At 35.7% G+C, this 22,319-nt stretch overlaps 3 protein-coding genes, 1 long non-coding RNA gene and 1 pseudogene across 4 annotated transcripts; 1 reads left to right on the plus strand and 4 right to left on the minus strand.

Moving 5' to 3' along the window:
- Positions 1-1,373, minus strand: LOC122144812 (beta-1,3-galactosyl-O-glycosyl-glycoprotein beta-1,6-N-acetylglucosaminyltransferase 4-like). The gene has a single exon (XM_042755980.1). The coding sequence runs from the start codon at positions 1,371-1,373 to the stop codon at positions 81-83; it is 1,293 nt and encodes a 430-aa protein (XP_042611914.1). The 3' UTR covers positions 1-80.
- Positions 1,374-3,103: 1,730 nt separating this feature from the next.
- LOC122144805 lies at positions 3,104-6,928 on the plus strand. The gene is made up of 2 exons (XR_006159844.1): positions 3,104-3,419; positions 6,649-6,928. It is a non-coding gene; the product is annotated as an uncharacterized LOC122144805 (long non-coding RNA).
- LOC109078159 (progonadoliberin IIB) lies at positions 5,610-7,447 on the minus strand. Its single transcript, XM_042755967.1, has 4 exons — positions 7,028-7,447; positions 6,608-6,747; positions 5,979-6,062; positions 5,610-5,871 (listed from the first exon to the last, which is right to left on the minus strand). The coding sequence occupies exons 2-4, from the start codon at positions 6,743-6,745 to the stop codon at positions 5,833-5,835; spliced, it is 261 nt and encodes an 86-aa protein (XP_042611901.1). The 5' UTR covers positions 6,746-6,747; positions 7,028-7,447; the 3' UTR covers positions 5,610-5,832.
- Positions 7,448-11,757: 4,310 nt separating this feature from the next.
- On the minus strand, positions 11,758-20,581 carry LOC122144813 (annotated as a pseudogene).
- Positions 20,568-22,187, minus strand: LOC122144814 (receptor-type tyrosine-protein phosphatase alpha-like; the record flags this gene model as incomplete). The annotated part of the gene is made up of 4 exons (XM_042755981.1): positions 20,568-20,881; positions 21,159-21,243; positions 21,865-21,879; positions 21,998-22,187. Coding segments are annotated over 4 exons (375 nt in total), but the record flags the coding sequence as incomplete, so codon positions are not given.
- Positions 22,188-22,319: the final 132 nt, after the last annotated feature.

Here is a 22,319-nt window from a genome sequence, read left to right on the forward strand (position 1 = left end):
TACCAGAAATCCCAATTACTATAAAAAAAGAGAAAAACACCAATCCAAAATTTCATCAGTTAAAAAATAAAAAGTCCTTTTCACTGCAATTTTGGCCTCAGTTGTTTTTCTGAAAGTATCTCCTCTAAACATTCCATAAGAACAGGATCCACTTTTGGATCCACTTTATTAGCAAACCAATGGCCATAGTTCAGCAGCCATCTGAGCTCAGCAGCACCATAAATACATACAGCTCGTATACTGACTCCAGTGCATGGTGGATAAAGAGTCCTTTCTAGATATGACCACTTCACCAGGCGGGTTTTACTTATCAGTTCTGAGATCTCAGGATCAGATCTTGGCACTTCCCCTGGTACTCCAGGCACACGAATTAGAGTTGCCCAGAAATGTTCATCAGGTGAGTATGTATCCTCACACCAAGCCAAGAAATCCCTGGCTAGCAAACTCTGGTGAACAAAAGCCACAAATTCTCTTGAAAGTGTGAAGTACGCGCTGCCCACAAACATTTCTATGTTGTGAGGAGGTGGAGATTTTATCTCAGAAGTGCTTACAGGAGACTCATAATACTGTGAATTATTATCTTTTAGTAAATAACTCAAAACACTCCAGCGACCTGTCTTTCCTCCAGGCCACTTGCTCTCCACCATGTTCCCGCCTTTCAGCTTTTTTAGATCCGACACCAGCTCAGCATTTGTCCGCAGTGGAAAGTCCTGACCACACAGGTTGATGACATACTTCCATTTGACCTCAGAATCTAGGAGGTCAGACAGGCAATTAAGATCCGCTTTGAGTCGTGAGAATCCTGCGTACTGCACCCTCTCCAGGTTTGAGGCAATGAAGACGTTGGGGATGCAGCGGGCCAGACCTTTCATTGCCGAAATAAAGTCATCTGAGGACTTCAGATCATAATGCTTGCAGTATATGTTATGCGGCATATAAATGGCCCTTAGCAACCTCTCCACAAGAGCCGCATCCTGGTGAACGACCAAAGAAAAAGCAAGAGGAAATTCACGCTCAAAGTCAGAGCCTTGAGTCGCATTATAGCCCCTTGACTTAACAAAGCAATCACAGTCAGAGGTGGCATTAACAACAGCCTCATCGGTTGGCCCTACGTAGCTTTTTTGCTTGCGAATGATTCTTTTGCCCAGTTCCACTGGTTCCATTTCATATATTTCTGTGCAATTAATGCGATATTGTACCGTCAGCCGCGGCCTGTCAGAATGTCCTGTTTCCTGTCCTCCTTCATTTACTATTGAAAAATGTGATCTGAAGCAACATAGAAGAAGTGCCAGGGTTAAAACAATAAATATCAAATTTCTCAGTTTAAGGCGGAACCAAATATTCTCATTCTGTAGTGAGAAATGAAAGTTCATATTAGTAATGGTAATGTATGACTGTAATGTGTACTGTAATGGATCAATGAATGAATTTGATGGTGAGTACTCCATACAGGAAGGGCAACCATACCTTGCAATGCTTTGAGCCTTAAGATGAAACTTTTTCAGTAGCATTGGCACTATCCTCTGAAGGACACGAGCAGGAGTTTGGTTAGCATCTGTCATAAAAAAAAGTAGACAACATGTTAAAACTTTGGACTAAACTGAAGCTTCAGCAAATATTCAGACATGACTGAAGAATTTCGAATGACTGAAGAATATTATGATATCCAAATTATATGGCATTTACATATACGTTGTTCTAAACTGGCTTTTAGTCTGTGCAAAAACATAGTAACTGTAGGCTATTTATTATTCTTAGAATTTGCATTTTTTTTGTGTGTGTCATCAGATTCCACACCAATATTGAAAACACTGGTTAGGCATAGCCTATATTGTTTTCATCAAAAGGAAGTGAAATTTTTTTTTTTTTTTTTTTTTTCTGCATTAAGAACAAAAAACAAGCGATTAAACAAATCGCAATTTGTTACTGTGAACTATAAGCGTAGATAACACATGTACATCTGCAAGATGTCTGTTAAAGATCGCTTCATCTTGAAAGCATCTGCTGTGTACAAACATCAGAAACAAACGCCTGTAAGATATCAGTTACATTCTAAATCATAAACATCATAAAGACATTTTCTAAATGTCTATTTGACATCTAATAGGAAACGTCCTTTAGATGTATTGCAGATGAGCAAACATAAAAAATTGGTCTTGCAGATTTAAAATACAGATGTCAAATATACGTCTCTGTGATGTACATGTGCTATCAGCAAGAGCCCTAATTTATTATAACGAGTATTTCATGATTTAATGGTAAGGTAAGTCGTTTTTAATGTAGACCTACCACAAATTCTTTCATCATTGTAGACAGAGCCTGTGAGAATCCATGCATTTTTGTTCAAGTCCGGTTTTGTCATTTGAAAGTAGTATAAATCCAGGGTGGGTTAGCTTGATCACGTTGCATAGTCCAGAAATGAAACTTGTCATAGTTCTTCAAACTCCGTATGACTTTCTTTCTTCTGTAATATGAAACTAAAAGTAGATGACAGTCATTATTCAATCCATCGTATATAGCCTAGACAGGGTGAATGTCATTCATTAAAATTCTGCCTTATGTGTTGAAAAAAGAAACTCGTACGGGCTTTGAAACGACACGAGGGTTGTGAACAAGCTCCTTTCTGGGTTAATTCTCACTAAACAAGTGACTCGGTTATGTCTCATGTCTAACTTTAGCAGTTTCATGTGGTTTTAATCACCTCGTTGACGTAAAAATCGATCTGTTCTCCCATGACAACCCCAAACCCCTTGAGGTAAAATAAAAGTGCTTCATAAGAAAGAAACCGCTAACTCTTTGCAAGTATATACATGCACTCTAATTTGGAGTCTTGAGTAACATTTAAAAAATGCAATCGAAAGTCAATTTTGATATCATTTTTAAATGATTAAACTAGCTACTTCTGCTTGACTTTAGTGTAAATGGCTATTTTTTTGCACATTAGTGTAGTATGTCATATAAATGTCTTTACAAAAATTCAAACGTCATTATTGGCGTATTTCCCAGTTTCAAGAGTGTGAACAAAATGGATATATAGCCTGACTTAACTTCACCACTTAGTGAAACTTACCAAGTTATGCCGTTTACATCGACGTCAACCGCGCGAACAGAGGAAGTGAACTCTGGTGATTTTACAACTGTTAAAATGCTAATTCCGCTTCGAAAGATGACAAACTTAACAAAGGAGTGACATAAATCCAAAAAAAGACAGTGCAGCCCAGGGAAAAGTATCCAAGTGGACTAAATCTACTCGGTGTGCTGTCTTCTACTCGGTGGTGCGCTTACTATTTTAAAACACAGCTCTAAATGCAGAAACAAATTCTCCAACGATGACATAGCCTACACTTAGTTCAGAATAGCTCTGCGATATGAAAATATTATTTCTGTAAGGCAACAGCAATTATTTGTTTCCCCCAAAGGTAAGCATTTAGAAGTTTTTTTTTTTATCTGTACGCAATATTCAGCAACCTGGAAAATGTGTGGCCAAGAAAATATCTGGCCTTAAAACTCACCTCTTTCGCAAAAGCTATAGCAAGAATGCAAACTATCAAATGACAACTATTCAACATCTGTTTTGGCTCATGATGGCGTTATAGCATGTAGAACAATAAGTGAAAGAAGAGTTTGAGCAGTTAGTTCATGCCATATGGCATTGTTTCAGGTCCCTCCTACTTACTTTACTTGATTAGCCACATATGGTGGGTGTCTGACGTAAATTGTGGGGGAATACAGGCAACACAAGAATCTTATCTGTATTATTTTGATTGTTCTTGATGTATTCTTTTTTACATCAGATAGCTATGGGAAAATGTTTTTTGGATTTGTTAAACCTGGAGGATGTATTAAACCATAACAATATGTGTTGTGGTTCAAGAGGTGAAACTGATATGAGTAAACACATTAAGAAAAAAAATACTATGAAGGAAGATATTTAAAGGAATAATTAAACCAAAAATAAAAAAAATATTGAAAATTGACCTACCCTCAGGCCATCCAAGACTTGGATAGTTTGCTTCTTCATCAGAACAGATTTGGATAAATTTAGCATTCCAGAAAGTAATATTTTTATTTATTTATTTTTGGCTGAGCTATTTCTGTAATTATGCAATAGTGAAACCCCAAACACCCAACACACAAGAAAACAGTCATCTGTGTTATTGCAGTAAATATTCTAGTTACCAGTAGTGAACAAAATGCTCTTTCATTTTTCAAGGTCTGTGCTTGCAGCCAGCAGAAATGAAAGTTGGGTGCTTGCCATATTTAAAGTGAACTCCTTCCTGCTTATTTCCTTTATTCATTCTGTCACATAAGAGTTACATTTGTATTACAAAAATAATGATTGTGATTGTTCAGTTATTTGATGAATCAGAAAATGTACACATTTTGAATTTTGTGCACGTCTTTCTGCTGCATGATCTTTTTTCCTTTGGAATGTCATCAGTTGCTAGAATCATTGACTGGAGAACTGCCTAAACAGACAAAAACATTTATGTATACTTAATATGAAAACTACACATGTGAATGCAATGCTTTTATCCAAGTCATGTTCATTGCTGTTTTCTGGATTAGAAGAGAACATACATTATATTCCATGTAAATGGGGGTCTTGTAGGCTGTCACAAATTACTGTGTGTGTGTGTGTGTGCTTAAGAGAGAGGGCAAGAGAGAGAGAGGACATGATGGTGTCATAACGGTTTCAGTGTGCTCTCACGCTTAGAATAACCTAATTGACTGAGCTGAGGTTTCAGCCATTTGCTTCTCTGAGAGGTACTTGTCTAGATCAGTGGATATTTTTCTTGCAAACCTCTACATAACTTCATTGACTATCTCCTGTAATATCAAAAACCTCAGTACCAGGGTCAGTTGAGAATTAATGGGTTATAGTGATAATTTCTATTGATCATTTCTTTTTACTGGTGATGGCAAGATGGTATTTGAGTGGGATCAGTATGTTCATAATGTACCAAAAGAGCCATAGTGAACATAAAATCCAACTGGACTTGAAAATTAAATTAACAGCGAATGCTTTATTAACCTACAAAAATTGCTTCAGTGTTAAAAACGTACAGGTGCTGCATTGAATTTAAATTAGTTTTTACAATACTTGATCATTCCTGCTGCTAATGAATTTTGATGTATGGCCATTTGCGCCATCTGGTGGCTAAACAAAAATACTGCCGAGTAAAACGAAATGTCTAAGTTTTAATTAGTATAAAATAAAAACAAAATTAATTTTAATATTGAAAAAAAATATTTTATTATACTATAGTAAATTACAGTATATACTATATATATTTTATATATATATATATATATATATATTATATATATATATATATATATATAATTGTATTACTATCTATCTATCTATCTATCGATCTATCTATCTATCTATCTTCTTTCTATCTATCATACATCAAACAATGAAATAAAAAAATATAAAAAAATTTGAACTAAAAATCATTAGTTGTACCTCATGTCTACTTTTATTCACACGGTTGACAACAGTTATTTTTGATGCATAAACTGACATTGTAGTTTAGAAACAGTTTCACCTTTTGTCTTCTGTGTACCTAGAGCTAATTAAAGAAGACACTGAACAATTAAAACAAAATACCAAAATAAAGCCTTTATTGTAGGAACTGCTGCAAATGGTTACATAGTGCTGGCAGTATAGATTTACTCACAATGGGTATGAGAATAGAACAAAAATACGGAACATATACAAAAAATAAATAAAATATCACTGAATAATTTGGATGCAAATGCAGGCCTAATGTGTTTGCTGGAAATGATGGTTCTTTGGACATGGGCTGATGCATCATCTCGGTGTCACTTCCTCTTTTGGAAATCCCGTATGAGGGCGTCCAGCTGTTAAAGCCATTAAGTTAGTCAAGTTTTCGAGAAATACTCACAATATCATGACTATTTACCTACGAGGCTATTAGCCAAAACAACAAAACAACACCTGTACCCACCACTATTGTCTTCAGAATGTTTCTTCCCTGGGGTCTCAGGAAGATGCATTTCCCTGCGTCACAGAGTTTAATTTCTTCTGAAACCTGATTTTAGAATAAAATAGAAAGCAACATGATGGCTTAGCACATCAAAATAGGCCTTTCCATAAACAAAGGCTAATAAACATGGAAAGATAGTAGCCTACGGTGCTACCACACAAACACAAAACCTCGTCAAAGTTAAGACAAATGATGCTAAAATAATGCAATACACATTATTCAAACAGCACAATCAAAAATAAAGTGGCAGTAAATACATTTATAATGTGTTACAAAAAAATTATATTTCAAATAAATGCTGTTGTTTAAGCGTTTAAAAAAAACGTTTTCAACATTGTTCTGATTAAGAAATGATTTTTAATTTTAAAGTAAATTACATGTATTTTCATTTTAAGTCTGACAAAATTTCTTAAAATCTAATAACCAAACCAACTTACCAACCACATGGTTACAGTTAACCATTTTTTATTTTTTATTTTTTTTAATTATGAAAATTTTTACATTGCGTGCCACATTGCAAAAAGACAGTCCTTTTCTGGCAGTATTGTTCTTTCTGACAGACTTATATTTCTTTAGAAATATTCACAGACCTCTGAAGGATCATAAACATCTATCTCTCTCTTTCCTCCAGGATACCAGCCATGAGACCAGTGCTGAGCGCTGGCAAACTGGGCACTTAGAAACATCAACATCCCCATCACCACAAACAGCCTGCAGATGTGCACCATAACTGAGGGAAGAGAACAGATTGATGAGACAAACGGAGAGTAAGTGAGGGGCCAGTAACAACACTGACACGTTTAACAGTCAGGTCTAGGTTTACCAGCCTAACAATTTCAGGAAAAATGTTTGACTGAAAAGTATGTTGGCAATGATGTTTAAGAGACAATAAAGCACAATGGAGACCGTAATGTAAAAAGAATTCTCTCCTAATTACTGTCAATACATCAATAACAACAAAATCAAAATTTCAAAGACAACCTAAAAGCAAAACTAAACATTATTACCACCTTGTATCTATTGGCACGTCTTTTCCTGAAGGATTTTCTGTAGTAGTTCCTCTACTGTGAAGTCCTGGTCTTGGTAATCCTGATATGGTCTCGTTTCCCTCAAGTGAACGGTTCAGTGAGCTTCTGAGCTCATTCTCCGGAATCTTCCTCCTCCTCTTCCTCACAATTTATATTTCACACCAGATCTCCCCTCCCTGTCTAAACACACACACACACACACTGACCTCCTCAGTCCTCAAACACTTTGCCTGGTCATTTCAGTTCCATTGGGAGGAGAGCATGTGGAAGATGAGCTCAATTCCAATTATCATCTCCAAACACTGTTGACCCCCATGGGACAGTGTCCTTTCTCCAACAAAACACTCATGTAAATGTACACATCATGAGTAACACCCAGACACATTTGGCAACAATATGTCACACGTGCGTAAATTTGACGCTATTCAGATTTTTAGCTTCAAAACAATGGCCAAGCATGTGCCAAAGTGCTAATTAAGGAAATGAGAAGAAAATAGCACTAAATAAGTGATTCTATTTATTTATTTAATCACTATATAATTGTATATCTAGAATTTAACTTAGACAGCAGCTTTATTTAAAAGGAACAGATTAAAATATTTAAAAATTATATATATATATATATATATAGATATATATATATATATATATATATATATATATACATAATTATATTATGTATTATTATGTATGTAGTATTATTATATATATATATAATAATTCATTATTAATTTAAATTTAAAATAAAAACCAGGCAAAGAGAGAAAAGAGAATATACACTAACTCTGATGTTGAAAAGTTAGACTTTTGGTTTTAAAAAATGTTTTTAAAAGTCTTTTATGCTCATCAAGGCTGCATTTAGTTAATTAAAAATACAGTAAAAATTGTAATATTGTGAAATATTATTACAATTCAAAACTCACAAAAATGTATTTTCTACTTATTTTAATATATTTTAAAATGTAACTTATTTGTGTGATGGCAAAGCTGAATTTTCACTAGCCATAACTTCAGTCTTTAGTGTCTCATGATCGTTCATAAATCATTCTAAATGCTGATTTCCTGCTTAAGATTTTTAATTTTTTTAATTACTACTCAATGTTGAAAAATTGTGCTGCTGAATATTTTTGTGGAAATCATGATATTTCAGGATGTTTTATGAACAAAGTTCAAAAGAGCAGAATTTATTTGAAATATTAATGAACAGTTAAGTGTAGGCTTTTTGAAATTCTACATTTTTCTACATTTATTGTGCCACCAGCCATCTAAACTGGAACATTGTCGATATTTATCATACATTTTTCCCCAAACATGGCAACTCCAGTGACCCCAATATCACACATTCTTGATGAGCATGTCCTATTACGAAAGCAAATGTCTAACTCATTTCCTCTAAGCTGTAAAAAGTGGCCAGAGTAACCTCACATCCATCAGTTGTGACCCCCTGACCCACATGAAAGGCAAAGTGGCCCAGAGAGAAAAACCACTGTGCAAAACACTCCAGCCTGACTGTGGTCTTAATTACACAGAAGTCTTCCCTCGGGGTGATCAGAGCAAAGAATGTGACTGACGGTGAACGACTGACTCATCACAGAGTTTCAAGTTCTGATTGAGTTCCTGTCAAATGGTATTTAAACACGCACAGGGGTCTCTAGTGATAATCCTTTCACATCTCAGGTCTGACACCGGGTCTAAAGGGCCAGGAAGGATGGGAGACGAGGGGACGTGACTCTCTCCCTGAATTTCCCCTCAGGGGTCAAGCCTTACCAAGACCAAAGCTGCAAAAACACAGTCAAAACAGTAATATTGTCAAATATTATAACAATTTAAAATAAACTGTTATTTTGGCATTTAAAATGTAAATCATCACTACTATGGCAGCTGAATTTTCAGCATCATTACTCCAATCTTCAGTATCACATGATCCTTCAGAAATCATTCTAATATGCCGATTTGGTGCTCAAGAACTTTTATGATGTTTAAAATGGTTGTGCTGCTTAATATTTTTATTTTGTTTCAGGACTGTTTGATGAATTTGTATATTTGTTTTACTGTCACTTTAGATCAAATTAATACATCCTCACCAAATAAAAGTAAAAAAAATACCTTGAACTTGGTAGAGCACATCTTACATATAAATACATATACATATAATATTTCTAATGTTTTAGAGATACACAAAGTCAAATGACTGCAGATAAAATTTCAAGCACTTTTATTAGGTTTGAACAGTATCTTGTTTAGAAAGGCCATTTGGCATTATATAATTATATATAATTTGCATCATATATATAATTATATATACATATATATTCAAATTTGAGTATCTTAAAACACTAGAAAACAAAAACAAAAAACAGATGTAAATGAAAAAAATTAAGATTTTAAGACAATAATACCGAATTAAAAACAGGGGGGAAAAATCTAATACATTTCAAAATGGTCCCAGTACAGTTTAATATACAAGTATCTTAAAAATAAAAATAAAAAAAGGCGAGAGAAGAGAAAGATAAAAATAAAACAAAAAAGCAAGGCAACAGATAGGAATGAATTATAAATAACCTTACATTATGTACAGAAGGGTGCATAAACAGAAATGAAAAACCAGAAAGGGGAACGTTTTTAGGATTTATGGAATGTAAAACAGGCTGTAGTTTGAAATTTAGAAACAATCCAATCGAAGAGATAGGTTTCAGACAAAATCCTCAATTTTCATGGGATTTTTGGAGAGCAAAATCCTTTACTTTTCAGTCTTGTTCTTTGTTTTGCTTATCCAAGCAGGCCATTTCAATGTCACATTCGACAGAAGAATGAAGTGAGCCACCAGACACGTGGCTTCACTTCTTGACCAGAAGAACTAGATTGCTCTCCATACATTAAGAGCATAGATTTTGAGGGACTTGACCTAAAGTCTGGTGCTTCCTCCAGGATGGTTTTATATGGTATGCAAGCAAAGAAGAAGAACCTTAAAACCTTGAACAAAACAACAAAAACAGCAACCAACCAGTAAGCTATTTGGGTTCCATTCCAGATTATCATACGCCATACAGGCCACAATGTCCCAGTGGATCGGGAGAACATGGGCTACAAACGAGCAGGCGGCAATATGCTTGAAGCTACATGAAGAGGCACTTTCCCACCTCTGAAGAAGGATCCTGCCTCTGAGAGGCTGCTATTGGCACAGTGTCTCAAGTGGAAAGGGTTAGCAAATCACAACAGTCGATTCACACAATATTCAAGCAAATCTGTCAGCATTTCATGGAATATTTTAAGATGAAGCCCACGGGAAGCTGTAATAGAAATCCATAATTCATAATTCGGAACAACATGGATCTGTATAAAAAACAGTTTCCATCGAGAACCCTGTTAATATGGAATGACAGATGGGTGACTGTCAATACATTAACCTACATAAAACATTCCCTGCAAAATAACTTGATTTAGATGTTTTCACTAGTAAAAATGACAATACACGTCCTCATTCATACCATCGACCTGTTCTTGCTGCTTGGAGAAGTTGAAAGTACTCAACGCTAAGGGATGAAAGTGTCATTTATCAATCTAACTGGCTCAGTGGAGCTTTAAAGGGCTCGTTGACTTCGGCACAACGGCTGAAGTCCTTTACATGGGCAGGAACAGATGATCAGGCCATCACGTGTCATTTCTACTAGAACTTTCTGGATCAACTTTGCACCAGTACCTTGCAAGTAGACGGGCCGGTGGGATCATTAACCTTCAAATGAAGGAAAAGTAACTGCCTGTACATTGAAACCTTATTGTCAAGCACAGTTGTTAAGGCCAATTATCAGACATCCGGGCATGTAAACATCACTTCCTTGGTTACAATCGAAAATACAGAAGGTGCTTTTAGAGCGATTTTGAAAAGAAAAGATGTTTGTGAAAAAAAGCATGGAATGAAACTTGAAGCAAACCCTCGTGAGATTCAAAAAGGGAACAAAACATCAAAAGAAAAACTGAATTTCTCTCAGGGTTTCCTCTTTTTGTTTTTGTCTTTTTAATCTCATCTTCCTCTACCATTGTCTAGTTTTGATCAAGGCAGAACAAGCTGGGTCTGGCACACTGTCTAACAAAACTGACTTCACATTTTCAAATCTAAGGGATGCCTAGTCACCCCCCCCCCCCCCCCCCCCCCTGTAAAAAAAAAAAAAAAAAAAAAAAAAAAAAAAGGACTCAATGAGAGTGTCAAAACACTTAAAATTATATCTGTCACTCCAGCAAACAATCGAAAAGCACAGTGAAGGGTTTTCCGCGAATACACGTGTTTACAGTCGCTGAAGCACCACGATTGGTTGATTTTGCCGGGTTGTGTGCTATGTAGCTACAGGCAAGTGGGATTAAGCTGCCATTCAAATAGGTTTCAGTCACGCAACTGCAGAGAAAGAAGGAAGTTCTTGTTGAAACACCCAGTGAAAAGCACCCTCATCTTGCTACCTCTCTTTCACGGCTGTGTCTCTATAGCGCTATTCATATATGCATTTATATACCAGTAAACTATATTAAGGTCACACTAAAAAACGGCTTCTAAAACCAAACAAACAAAAAAACAAAAAATACAAGAGCATATTTACACTGAGAGAAAAAACGGGTAAGGGCCTTATTAACAAGAGCAATATTACAAAATATTCAAGAAGGCATCTCTAATGGTGTTTTCTTTGTTTGTTTTCTTTCCATCTTCTGTGTTTTCATGTTCTCGTGCTTGCCGGCCAAAGGGTTTTTCATTCCCTTTTGCTTTGCGCTGGCAGTCGGTCTCATTTAGCGGTGTTTTTGTGAAAGTGTGGACGTGAGTGCATGACTGGGAAAGTCTGTCTGATTTTCTGCAGGTGGGCGTGGCTTTACTTGAAGTTGGCGTAGTCAGAGAAGGCATCAATGTATTCCTGGACCACTTTGTAGCAGAACTCATACTGCTCCTGTGGGGAAAAGCAAGATGTAATGAGCTGAGACGGACTTGAGATATTTGGATTAAAGTATTTGAAGCAAAAACAAGACATGATGATGATTATTTCCCCAAAAAGAGATACTTAAATGTAAAAAAAACTGTCTAAAAAGTGAAAATAACATACCAACCCACTCCTATTCTTCCTGTCCTAATGAAGTTTTACTAGGACTGCACAATTAATCAAAATAAAAGCAGAATCATTAGATGGCTTAACACGATTAGCAAATCGCAAAGGCTACAGTTGAATTAAATAAATTTATGCACTGTGTGTTTCAGAGTGAAAAGACCAGCTTTAAGGGTTTTATGTGTTTTTTTTGCCAAAATAAAAGTTTGATAAAAGAAGACAGCCATAAATATTAGTATTGTAATTGTACAAATGTACTATAAAATTATATTATCATCAACATCATAAATATATGACTTTTTATTTTACAGTGAATATTACAACTGTAATAGTAAATTACAAGAGTGATATTTCTTATTTAGTATAATTAGTAGTAGTAGTAATACTAATCAAAATAATAATGATTTATATTATAGTCTTTACTCATATTGATATATAACAACAACATTTTGGCCAAATTGTGCAGCCCTATATAAACAAGCACAGCAAACCTGAAACTTTTTTTTTTTTCCACTCACATTTTCAATCTCAATTGCAATTTTTAATCACAGTTTCCCTTAGTCTAGTTTTAAGTCTCTGGCAAAAAACAACAGTTGTTCAAAAACAATTAAACTGCACTTTTGTTAAATTCAGTAGGTCAACATTGCATGGTGAATGATGTGTTTGCTCACCAGTGTCTGCACCATGTGCGGTCTCTGTAGTCTTAGACTCTTCACCGTCTGAAAAACGTCCAGAATGCCCTCCGCCTTCACCCGCTCCAGGACGGTGCTCAGAGCACAGAATGTCCCCGTGCGCCCTGCTCCGGCACTGTTAACACACAAACATCAATTACCCACAGCTCTATGGATTGTAATGAGTCTGTTTCTACCTTCCTTAATTGGCTGACCCTGAAATCCCGCTGGACACAGCAACTCTATCCGTTTCATCATTACCGAGTGCTTTGGAGATGTAATTATGGACAGGTTTTGGTTAAGTCAAACCGAGCACCCATGGATGCCTTCCAGAATTACAAAACCACTAAACCTTACTTAAGCTGCCAAACCAGTGAGACCTATTAAAGTTGGCATTCCTGTCTAACCAAAATGTCCTGTATCCAGACTAGAAGATTTATGGTAAGGTTGAATAACTCTGAGTTATTCTAAATAATCTGAGTAGTATACTGGTGTAACAACCATAAAAGAATTAAATAAATTGTTATTTCCCGATTTGTTTTATGGGATCCCTTTAGAGCACAAGAGACAAGCCAAAGCCTTTTCAAGTTAAATACACACTACTTTTCAAAAGGGTCAGTAAGATTTAAGAAATTATCATAATAAATCAATACTTTTCACTATTCAACAAGGGCACATTGAATTGATCGAAGTGACAGTAAAGACATTGGTGTTTCCATTTCGAATAAATACCATTCTACTGAACTTTAAATATTTAATAATATTACTGTTTTTATTGTATTCATGATCAAATGAATGCAGCCTTGGTAAGCATAAGAGACGTCTTTCAAAAACATTTAAAAATTGTACCAACCACAAAATTTCGAATTGCAATTTATTTAATTTTGGATTGCAATTTGGCAGTCCAACATTAACCCACACAAAGCAGCAAATGAGAGTAAAAATAGGTTTTGCATTTGGAATGTAGATTATGCCTCACAAAAAGCCACCAAATTGAACATGAAGAAATAAAAGAATAAAAAAATAATAATCTTTTGTCATAAGAACAAAATATATTACAATATGAATATATATTAATATACAAATATATTAATAAAAATGAAGTTTCAAGTTTCATGCTCCTGATTGGCTAGAGGAGTAGGTGTGGCTTACCTGCAGTGCACAGTGATTGGGTGGTTTCCAGACTGCTGCTGCTGTTTCTGAACTGCAGCGATGATGTTGATCATACCCTTCACGTCAGATGGGATGCCCACCTCTGGCCAGCCGTGGAAATGAAACTGCTGCTCACAGCACGAGACTTATTTTCCTGCAGAGAGAAAAGTAAAATGAGAATGGGAATTACACAATGGCAAACATTAAAATACAGTGATAAAAGACACATAAAGCTCTTTCAGGAGATCCTCTGAAGTGGACTCACTCTGTTATTGGTGACGAGGAGGTCCCTAACAGTGTAGCTTTCACTTTCCTCCTCCCTCTTCAACTCAATAGACATGTCCCCACAAACCATCACACCATCACTAGACCAATACTGAGCACACTTCTCCTGCAGATAGTGGGGAAGAGACAGATTTTTATTAATTTTTTTGGTCACAACAGGTGGGGTGAAATGTTTTTTTTGTCCTAACAATGTTTCTGTCCCAGATCTTTAACTGTCACTCCCCCCACCTGAGACTCGAACCCGCATTAGGCCACGACTGCCCCTCGGCAAGGGGTAAACAACAAATAGACAACTCTAAAAATAGAGTTAGCAAGATCACAGACGCTACAAACAAAAAGACAGAAAGCATGTGAACTTACCTGTCCTCTCTCTTCCAGCTCGGTCAGCATAACAATTAGAGCAGCTTCTCCACTCCCAGATCATTCTCCAGAAGTCCTCAATAGTGTGCTGCAGCGGCCCCTGGCATGCCATGTACGAGTCCTTTTGCCTATAACCCTGCACACGCACACACACACACAACCACACACCAAGAATGTCTAGTTTATACATTTTGTATAAACATTTGTATAAAAACTGGGCAGCTGTAATCGTGGCTATACACTACCATTCAAAAGTTTTAGGGTCAGTAAGATTATAATGTTTTTTTAAAAAAAAGTCTTATTCTCAGCAAGGCTGCATTTATTTGAACATTATGGTTTATGTAGGTTTTACCAAATTAACACAATATATAATCTGAATAGATCATTCCTGTATACACTGCCCTATAACATGCCCCAAACTTCCAACCCATAGTGCCACAAATAAGCCATAAATAAAATTAGTTAGATGATATCTAAGCATTCAGTCAAACAAAATGCAATTTTTTCCAAAGGTACAGAAGATGCCACTTCTTTCTCCACATAGAAGTAGGTGGTGGTTTAGAATCCTTCCATCTCTAAGTAATACATCTTTTGTAAAATTATAAATGTCTTTGATGTCACTTTTGATCAATTTAATGCATCTTTGCTAAATAAAAGTAATAATTTCTCTTTCCCAAAAAAATACTGACCCCATACTTTTGAACAGCAATGCATATGAAGACTATATTAACGTTTTATTAAACGCAATCATAAACCACACTACTGCATATTTTAGATTTCTAGCACTCTTTGGGCACTCCTAAGTGGATTTATTTGTGCCGGTGGGCACGTACAGTAAGAAGGCACAAAAATTACAACAAAACATGCTTTTGATCGTCAGTATATTTATCTTCCAGATAGCAAAGTGACTTTGGTTTCCATTATAGCAGCACTGGAGAAGTTTTCCTCTGTTTGATTAACTTTTGATTATGTTCTTCAGCCACACAAAAAGAAGAGGAAGTGAAACAAAAACAAAAGCTACCCCACTCTCACTGATCTGTGATGGAGGGGATGAAAACATGAGGTCCCAAAACCAATGAGCTGACTCACTGCCTACTGCTTACTTAGGCAGCTGCCTTCTAAGGCAACATGCTAATCGTCATGCAACAATCTAAATGATTGATCTGAACTTTAGACACTCAGCATCAACTGATTTTAAAATAGTTTGTAATACTGACACTTTTAAGTATAGAATTAATAAATATATTTATAATCATCATTTCATTTTCTTTTCTTTTTTTTCCAGTGAGCTTGTGACTACTTTTTGGAACAGAGCAATGGTCACCGTTCCAGGCTCCTAATCTCAGCATGGACATCCGTATAACTTCATGACAGAAAAATGTGTTTAAACCACTCCCAAAAGAACAGAAAAGCACGTTGTGTGGTCTCTCGACAGAGCGTGGAATACTGTTGCATAACCTCCAGGCTTCACTGAGCGATATCACGGTTAGTTGGGAGTAAATGTTGGCCTGAGGTCAGACGGGTTGTACTCACATCTATAAAAGAGGCGTTGATGTAGTCTGTGTTCTCCTCCCCTCGTACACAGGGATGATCACTCTGTTTAAACTCATCTGGAAGAAACAGGGAAGATTCAGAAAAAAACACAGGAATGCACTTGCTGATATAAAAGTCACTTTAGATAAAAGCAGCTGCCAAATAACTTGTAAAAGGATAAAGTTATAAAGATAAAGTGTAATATAATTATATGCTAGAAAAAGTATAAATCATTCAAAAGTTTGGGGTCAGTTACAGTAAGATTTTTAAAATGCTTTTAAAAAAAGGATTCTATGCTCATCAGTAAAACGTAATATTGTGATTTATATATATATATATATATATATACATAATATATATATATATATATATATATATTTTTTTACAATTTTTCTATTTGAATATTTTAAAATGTATTATTTCTGTGATAGCAAAGATGATAATTCAGCATTATTTCTACAGTTTTCATTGTCTCATGATCTTTCAAAAACTCATTCTAATATGCTGATTTGATGCTCAAAACATTTATTATTAATAGCAATGTTGATAATAACAGTTTTGCTGCTTAATATTTTTGTGGAAACATTTCTTTTTTTATTAGGATTTTTTTGATTACTAAAAATAAAAAGAACAGCATCTATATTGAAACAGGAATATGTTTTATAAATCCTGTAGTTTATGTTTTGGATTATTCAAAATATATTCTCACAATTCACAATCTGATTATTAACCATTGATACACAACTCACATGGAATGATTTGCAAAACACGATTTTCTTCATGTTGGCAGGCAATTCCCTGTTCTCATTTTGTCATTTTGGTTTTTAATGGAGGTAAGTTTCTAAAAGAGAGAAAAAGATAATAATTAAAATAGACACCACAAGAAAAAACAACATGGCCCCCAGAACAAATATAATTTCCAAAAATCCAAAAAGCAAGAAAAAAAAATAAAACTAAATAAAAAAATCTGTTTGTGCTACCTTAAACTCTGCCTCCAGGCCTCCACAGCCAGCTCCGGGTAAAGGAGCATACAGCTTATTCAGGTGAGACTCCAGAGACGTCACTTCTAACTCTGTGTCCCCGTACAGGTAGTGCTCTAGCAAAGCTTGGAATATAAACACATACTGCATCTGTAGGAAGAGAGGGAGGGTGGGAGAGATGAGTATTTTGAGACAAAACAAACACCTAATACAGCTGTATTATGACTTTAATGAGAGGTTTTGTTTAAACTCACATCAGTCTGGACCATCTGACAGCGCTGGGCTCTGATCCGTGTGACAAATCCGAAGACGTCGACCTTTCTCTCCTCGCCCCATCATGTCCAGGCATAGCATCAATCACAATGAAGGTCCCAGTCCTGCCGACACCCGCACTGAGATGAACAGATGAAAATCAGGTTTACTAGAAATCACAAACCTTTACATTTTTTATGTTTTTAAATGTTTTAGCAGTCTCTTATGCTCACCAAGGCTGCATTTATTAGATCAAAAATACAGTAAAACAGTAAAATTCAAAATTACTGTTTCTATTTTAGTATATTTTGAAAATGAAATTTATTTCAGTGATGCAAAAGCTGAATTTTCAGCAGCGTTTACTCTATTATTCAGTGTCAAGTAATCCTTTTAATATGAAGTTAACATTTTTGTAGAAATCTTGATTTTTTTTCCCCCTAGGACTATCTGATGAATAGAAAGTTTAAAAGAACAGCATTTATTTGAAACTAAAATTTTGTAACATTATAAATGTCTTTTGATTAATTTAATGCCACCTTGCTGAATAAAAAGTAAAAACCCCTGAACTTTGAATGGTAGTATAGACCGTGCACACACACAGAAGATGATAAAGCTCTTTACCCTGCAGTGAACCCACTATGGGTCCAGCATACTGTGGATTGCAGTTCTTGACCTTCTTAAGGAACTTTAGCATACCAATGGGAGTGAAAGGAACCCCGAAATCAGGCCAGCTGGTGAAGTGAAACTGTGTGACCAGCCTCTGAGGCTTCTTACCAGACACATCACCCACCTAAACACACAAACACACACAACAGAGTTTGTCATTATTCACGAAACAAAATGTCAACAATACTTCTTGTAATAACAGCCTTCTCTGATTTTAGTTTTTTTTTTAAAAACTGGAACTAATTAAAGAAAAACCCAAAACCCCCCATTATCAATAATTAAGACTATTGGTATATTTTAACACAAGAGGGCGCTAGCACTTCTTTTATTTTGGCCAAATGAGTACATTTACAGTATAAATCCAGTTCCAATATAATTCAAAATGCCAAAAAACAAGCATATAATCAACCTGTCAAATATATTGGTCAACCACTAATGATTGTAGAGAGACTTCTGCGCTTCTCACCTGCTGAATGCAGAACTTGCGGATGGTATAGTCAACCAGAACCATCATGTCCTCCACTGACACGCGAATATTTCCGTAGGTCCAGCATCCCTGGTCGGGCCAGTACTGAGCACACTTACACTGCGGATATGAAGCATTATCATAATCATCATCACCTCAGTGATCATACCATTTTTATTAATAGCCATCTTCCTCAAAGTTACACTCCGTTATGTGAGAGACCGTGATAAGAGGCGAGGCTGTAAAATCAAAGATCAGCTTACTTGTCCTTTGAAACTAGCCTACCATTTAATAGATTTCTTGCAGCATTTACCTCTTTCCTCTCTTTCAGATTGGTTACCAGGACGATGGGGGCAGTGTGTTCTGTTCCCAATCCACCTCCGATCATCCTCCAGAAGTCATTGACCGTTTCCTCTTTTGGTCCTGCAATGAAAAATCTTGAGTTTAGCTTTTTGTTTTTTGGTTAATAAATGCGAAAGTATTTATATATTTATGAAAGTCATTAATTAAAGCCATTTTTACCTTGTGCAGCAATAAATTTGTTTTTCTCCTGGTATCCCTGAAGAAAAAGATTTTTAAGAAACTGTGAAAAAGTGGCAAGGTCCTGTTCATTTGAGTTTTAACTATTCTTATAAGGGATTCTTATTAAGATTTTAAGCATACATGTTCATATTTTTTAAATTTAGATGACCTTTCATCTAACACTCAACTTAAAATTAATCTTTAAAAAAAAACAAAAAACACAAAAAAAAAAACTCAAAATTTCAGTTTTTTATGCTGTATTAGTTGTTATTATTAACTAAACTAAAACTAAAATGATCTAAATAATCTTTAGTAATTTTAAATTAAGCTGCAATAAAATAAAATTACATATTATTATAAAATAAAATAAAACTGAAAAACTGAAACTGAAATAGTTTAAGCGGAAGCAGCAAAATTACTAAAACTCATTAAAAAATAAAATAAAACTGAAAAACTGAATGGATAAAAACAAAATTACATTTTAAAATATTATTAAATACTTTAATAGTTTATTTAGTAATACAAAAAGAAACAATTCAAAAATGTACTTTCAGCATTTAAAAAAATGGGATTTATTTTTAATTAATTGAAACAAAATTGTATCAAATTTTAAAATAAAAATTATCAGCCAGAATTTTAGTAACAGGGGTCTTACATTTATGTAGGAAGCGTTGATGTAGTCTGAGTCAGGAACACCCTCCAGAGAAGTCAGATGCACCCTACAATGATCATCTGAGAAAAGGTGTGAAAAATAAAACAAAAAGGGTATTTTTGTAAAGGGAAATTTGACAGAGTAAACAATGAAAAAGATGATAAGGCTCACAACATTATTGTTACATTTATTACAGCCATTTTCACATAATGAACTCCTTTGTACGCCTTGTAGCTCTGGTAAAAGCATGCTCTGGTTTTGGAGAAAAGTTGTGGGAAAGCCTTACAGGGCAGGATGTTGACATATCTGTTCTTCTCCTTATTCTCCTCCTTCGAGGCAGCATCACATGAGGACTGAATAGGACACACAGGCAACGCCTGCAGAGTAAAGAAACAGTCAATCCTACAAGTTCATGAGCCGAGAGCATGACGAGGAGATACACACCAACACCACAAATGTATCTGCCTAAATATGCTCCCTTTGGGAAATGTTTATGTAGTTTAGATGGCATATTTTTTTTGGTCATTCTAAAGATGGTGAAATTTTGAGTCAGGACTCTGATCTGTCCATTCATGATTTAGAGCACTATGTTTATGTGTTTGTTTGTGGACCTACGTTGAATTCTTCCCGGAAGAGTTTATTGTCATCGGCCATTCGACGGTTCATTTCCTCCTCCAGCTTGTCAACAGGAAATATACATGTTAAAGGAGAGCGAGCCAAAAGCGGCACACTCGAAAGCTCTATTAAATAGTGTAAGGAAAGGAAGTGTAAGGAACAGGGAAGAAACAGAGTGAATAAAAAGAAAAATGAACAAATAAAAATAAAAAAATATATACGCTAAAGACAAACTTTCACACAGCTTTTTTTTTGTAAATTAAATATTTTCAGAATGACTTGTAATTTGTTCTTTATCCATGTTGTGTTCAGGATGGCCAGTAGGGGGCAACACAGTTCCAATCAAAGTAAAAAGCTAAAAAGCTCTCATGTTTTTTACAGAGCATGAAATCAACATTAAAAGCTGACACTAGTATTGCATTCAACAATGTCTTTTTCAATTTGAACTTCAATATATTCGCTACTTTTAAAGACAAAAATTCCCAAGAACGGTTACAGAAAGACATACACTATCTCTTAATTCCTACCTGTGTCGTCAGCTCTGCCATTGGTCAGGCGGAAGGAATTGGAGTGGCTCCCTGCCTGCTTGTACTTCTTAAACCTGCCACAATGGAGCGGAACAAAAAGCCAATCATTACCATGGTAACTGGACGATTCAGCCTCGTGGCTCCCTGCTGCAGTTGTAGGGTTTCCTGATGAATGGAGCTTTCTGAACTCTCATCTGTTCTATTACGACTGTGCATGTGTATGCTGGTTCTTCTATGCTTTGCTTGTAACTTATAACTTTGTCTTTATGTAGTTTTATAAGCTGGAATCTATGCAGTGAGCACTTTTTGTACCGAACGAACAGCTGAAAGTTTCTGAAAACTGGGACTCACCTGAGCATATACAGGACAATGATGATGAAGACAATGACCAGCAGAGAGGACAGGGCAACCATCACCGCCATGATCGCAGTGTCATCTGAGTTTGAGGACAAAATGAGCTGTTAAACTGCAGTTACAAATATAGAACAACGTTTAAAAAAAAAAAAAAAAATGAAATATTGATACTAAAGAATCCTTTATAAAATTCATGATTTCCACAAAAAAAAATTAAAGGCAGCACAACTTTTATTTAACACTGATAAAACAAATGTTTCTTGAGCAAAATCAGCATATTAGAATGATTTTCTGTGTCGCTAAAGCCTGGAGTAATGAATGCTGAAAATTCAGCTTTGCCATCACAGGAATTAATTCTATTTTAAAGTATTTTGAATTATAATAATATTTCATAATATTACAGCTTTTACTATATTTTTGAACAAATAAATGCAATCTTGTTGAGCATAAGAGACTTCTTTCAAAAACATTAAAATAACCCCTAACTCATCTATTATTTTTGTTTCCTTCTTTATTTTATATCTTAAAATGTAAGCGTGTGACATCATTGACTGTATATCAGTTTTAAACTGACCATGGGTCTAATATATTTGCAGCAGTCACTTAAAAAATTCCTAACAATTGTGTAATTGATGGCTACTAGTAAACTTAAAAAAAAAAAAAAATCATTCTGCATGAAAATGTTTGTGAAAAGGAAACTCACCTTGCCCATCATCATCTTCATTACAGGAGAAAAACAGAAAGACACAACAGCAATAGAAAGTGTAAGCAGCTCTTTACCAAATAGTTGGAAAGACTAGGATAAAAGAACGGATCAATCTGTTTCGAAATGGTACCTGGAGGCTTGCTGATGTCAGCTGTGGTGGCATCTGTAGGGGCCGATGGAGTGTCCGTCTCAGGCTCTGATGTGGACTGAGTGGGTGTCGGGTCAGGTGTAGCCAAAACTGTAGTCTTGACAGTGTGTGAGGGACGGGGGCGATGGGGTTGGGGGGAGTTGAGTCGGGGTGGTTGGGGCCGGGGGTTGGGGGGTGGGAGGGACGGAGGCAGGTGTTGCCGATCGGTAGGGACGAGCACAGGTGGAGGGGTGACAACAGGAGGGGCTGTGGTGAGCCTCTGGGGTCACCACGCCCACAGAGTCATTGAGTCCCTTTGTTACCC

This window comes from Cyprinus carpio, unplaced genomic scaffold, assembly GCF_018340385.1.
Source record: "Cyprinus carpio isolate SPL01 unplaced genomic scaffold, ASM1834038v1 S000006762, whole genome shotgun sequence".
NCBI lineage: Eukaryota > Metazoa > Chordata > Actinopteri > Cypriniformes > Cyprinidae > Cyprinus > Cyprinus carpio.

Coding starts and splice junctions, on each gene's coding strand:
- LOC122144812 (XM_042755980.1), bottom strand. CDS start 1,373: ATGAACTTTCATTTCTCACTACAGAATGAGAATATTTGGTTCCGCCTT.
- LOC109078159 (XM_042755967.1), bottom strand. CDS start 6,745: ATGGTGCACATCTGCAGGCTGTTTGTGGTGATGGGGATGTTGATGTTT. Junction 6,063..6,607: donor ATGTTTATGATCCTTCAGAG/GTCTGTGAATAT, acceptor TTCTAAAATCAG/GTTTCAGAAGAAATTAAACT. Junction 5,872..5,978: donor ACATTCTGAAGACAATAGTG/GTGGGTACAGGT, acceptor TGGCTTTAACAG/CTGGACGCCCTCATACGGGA.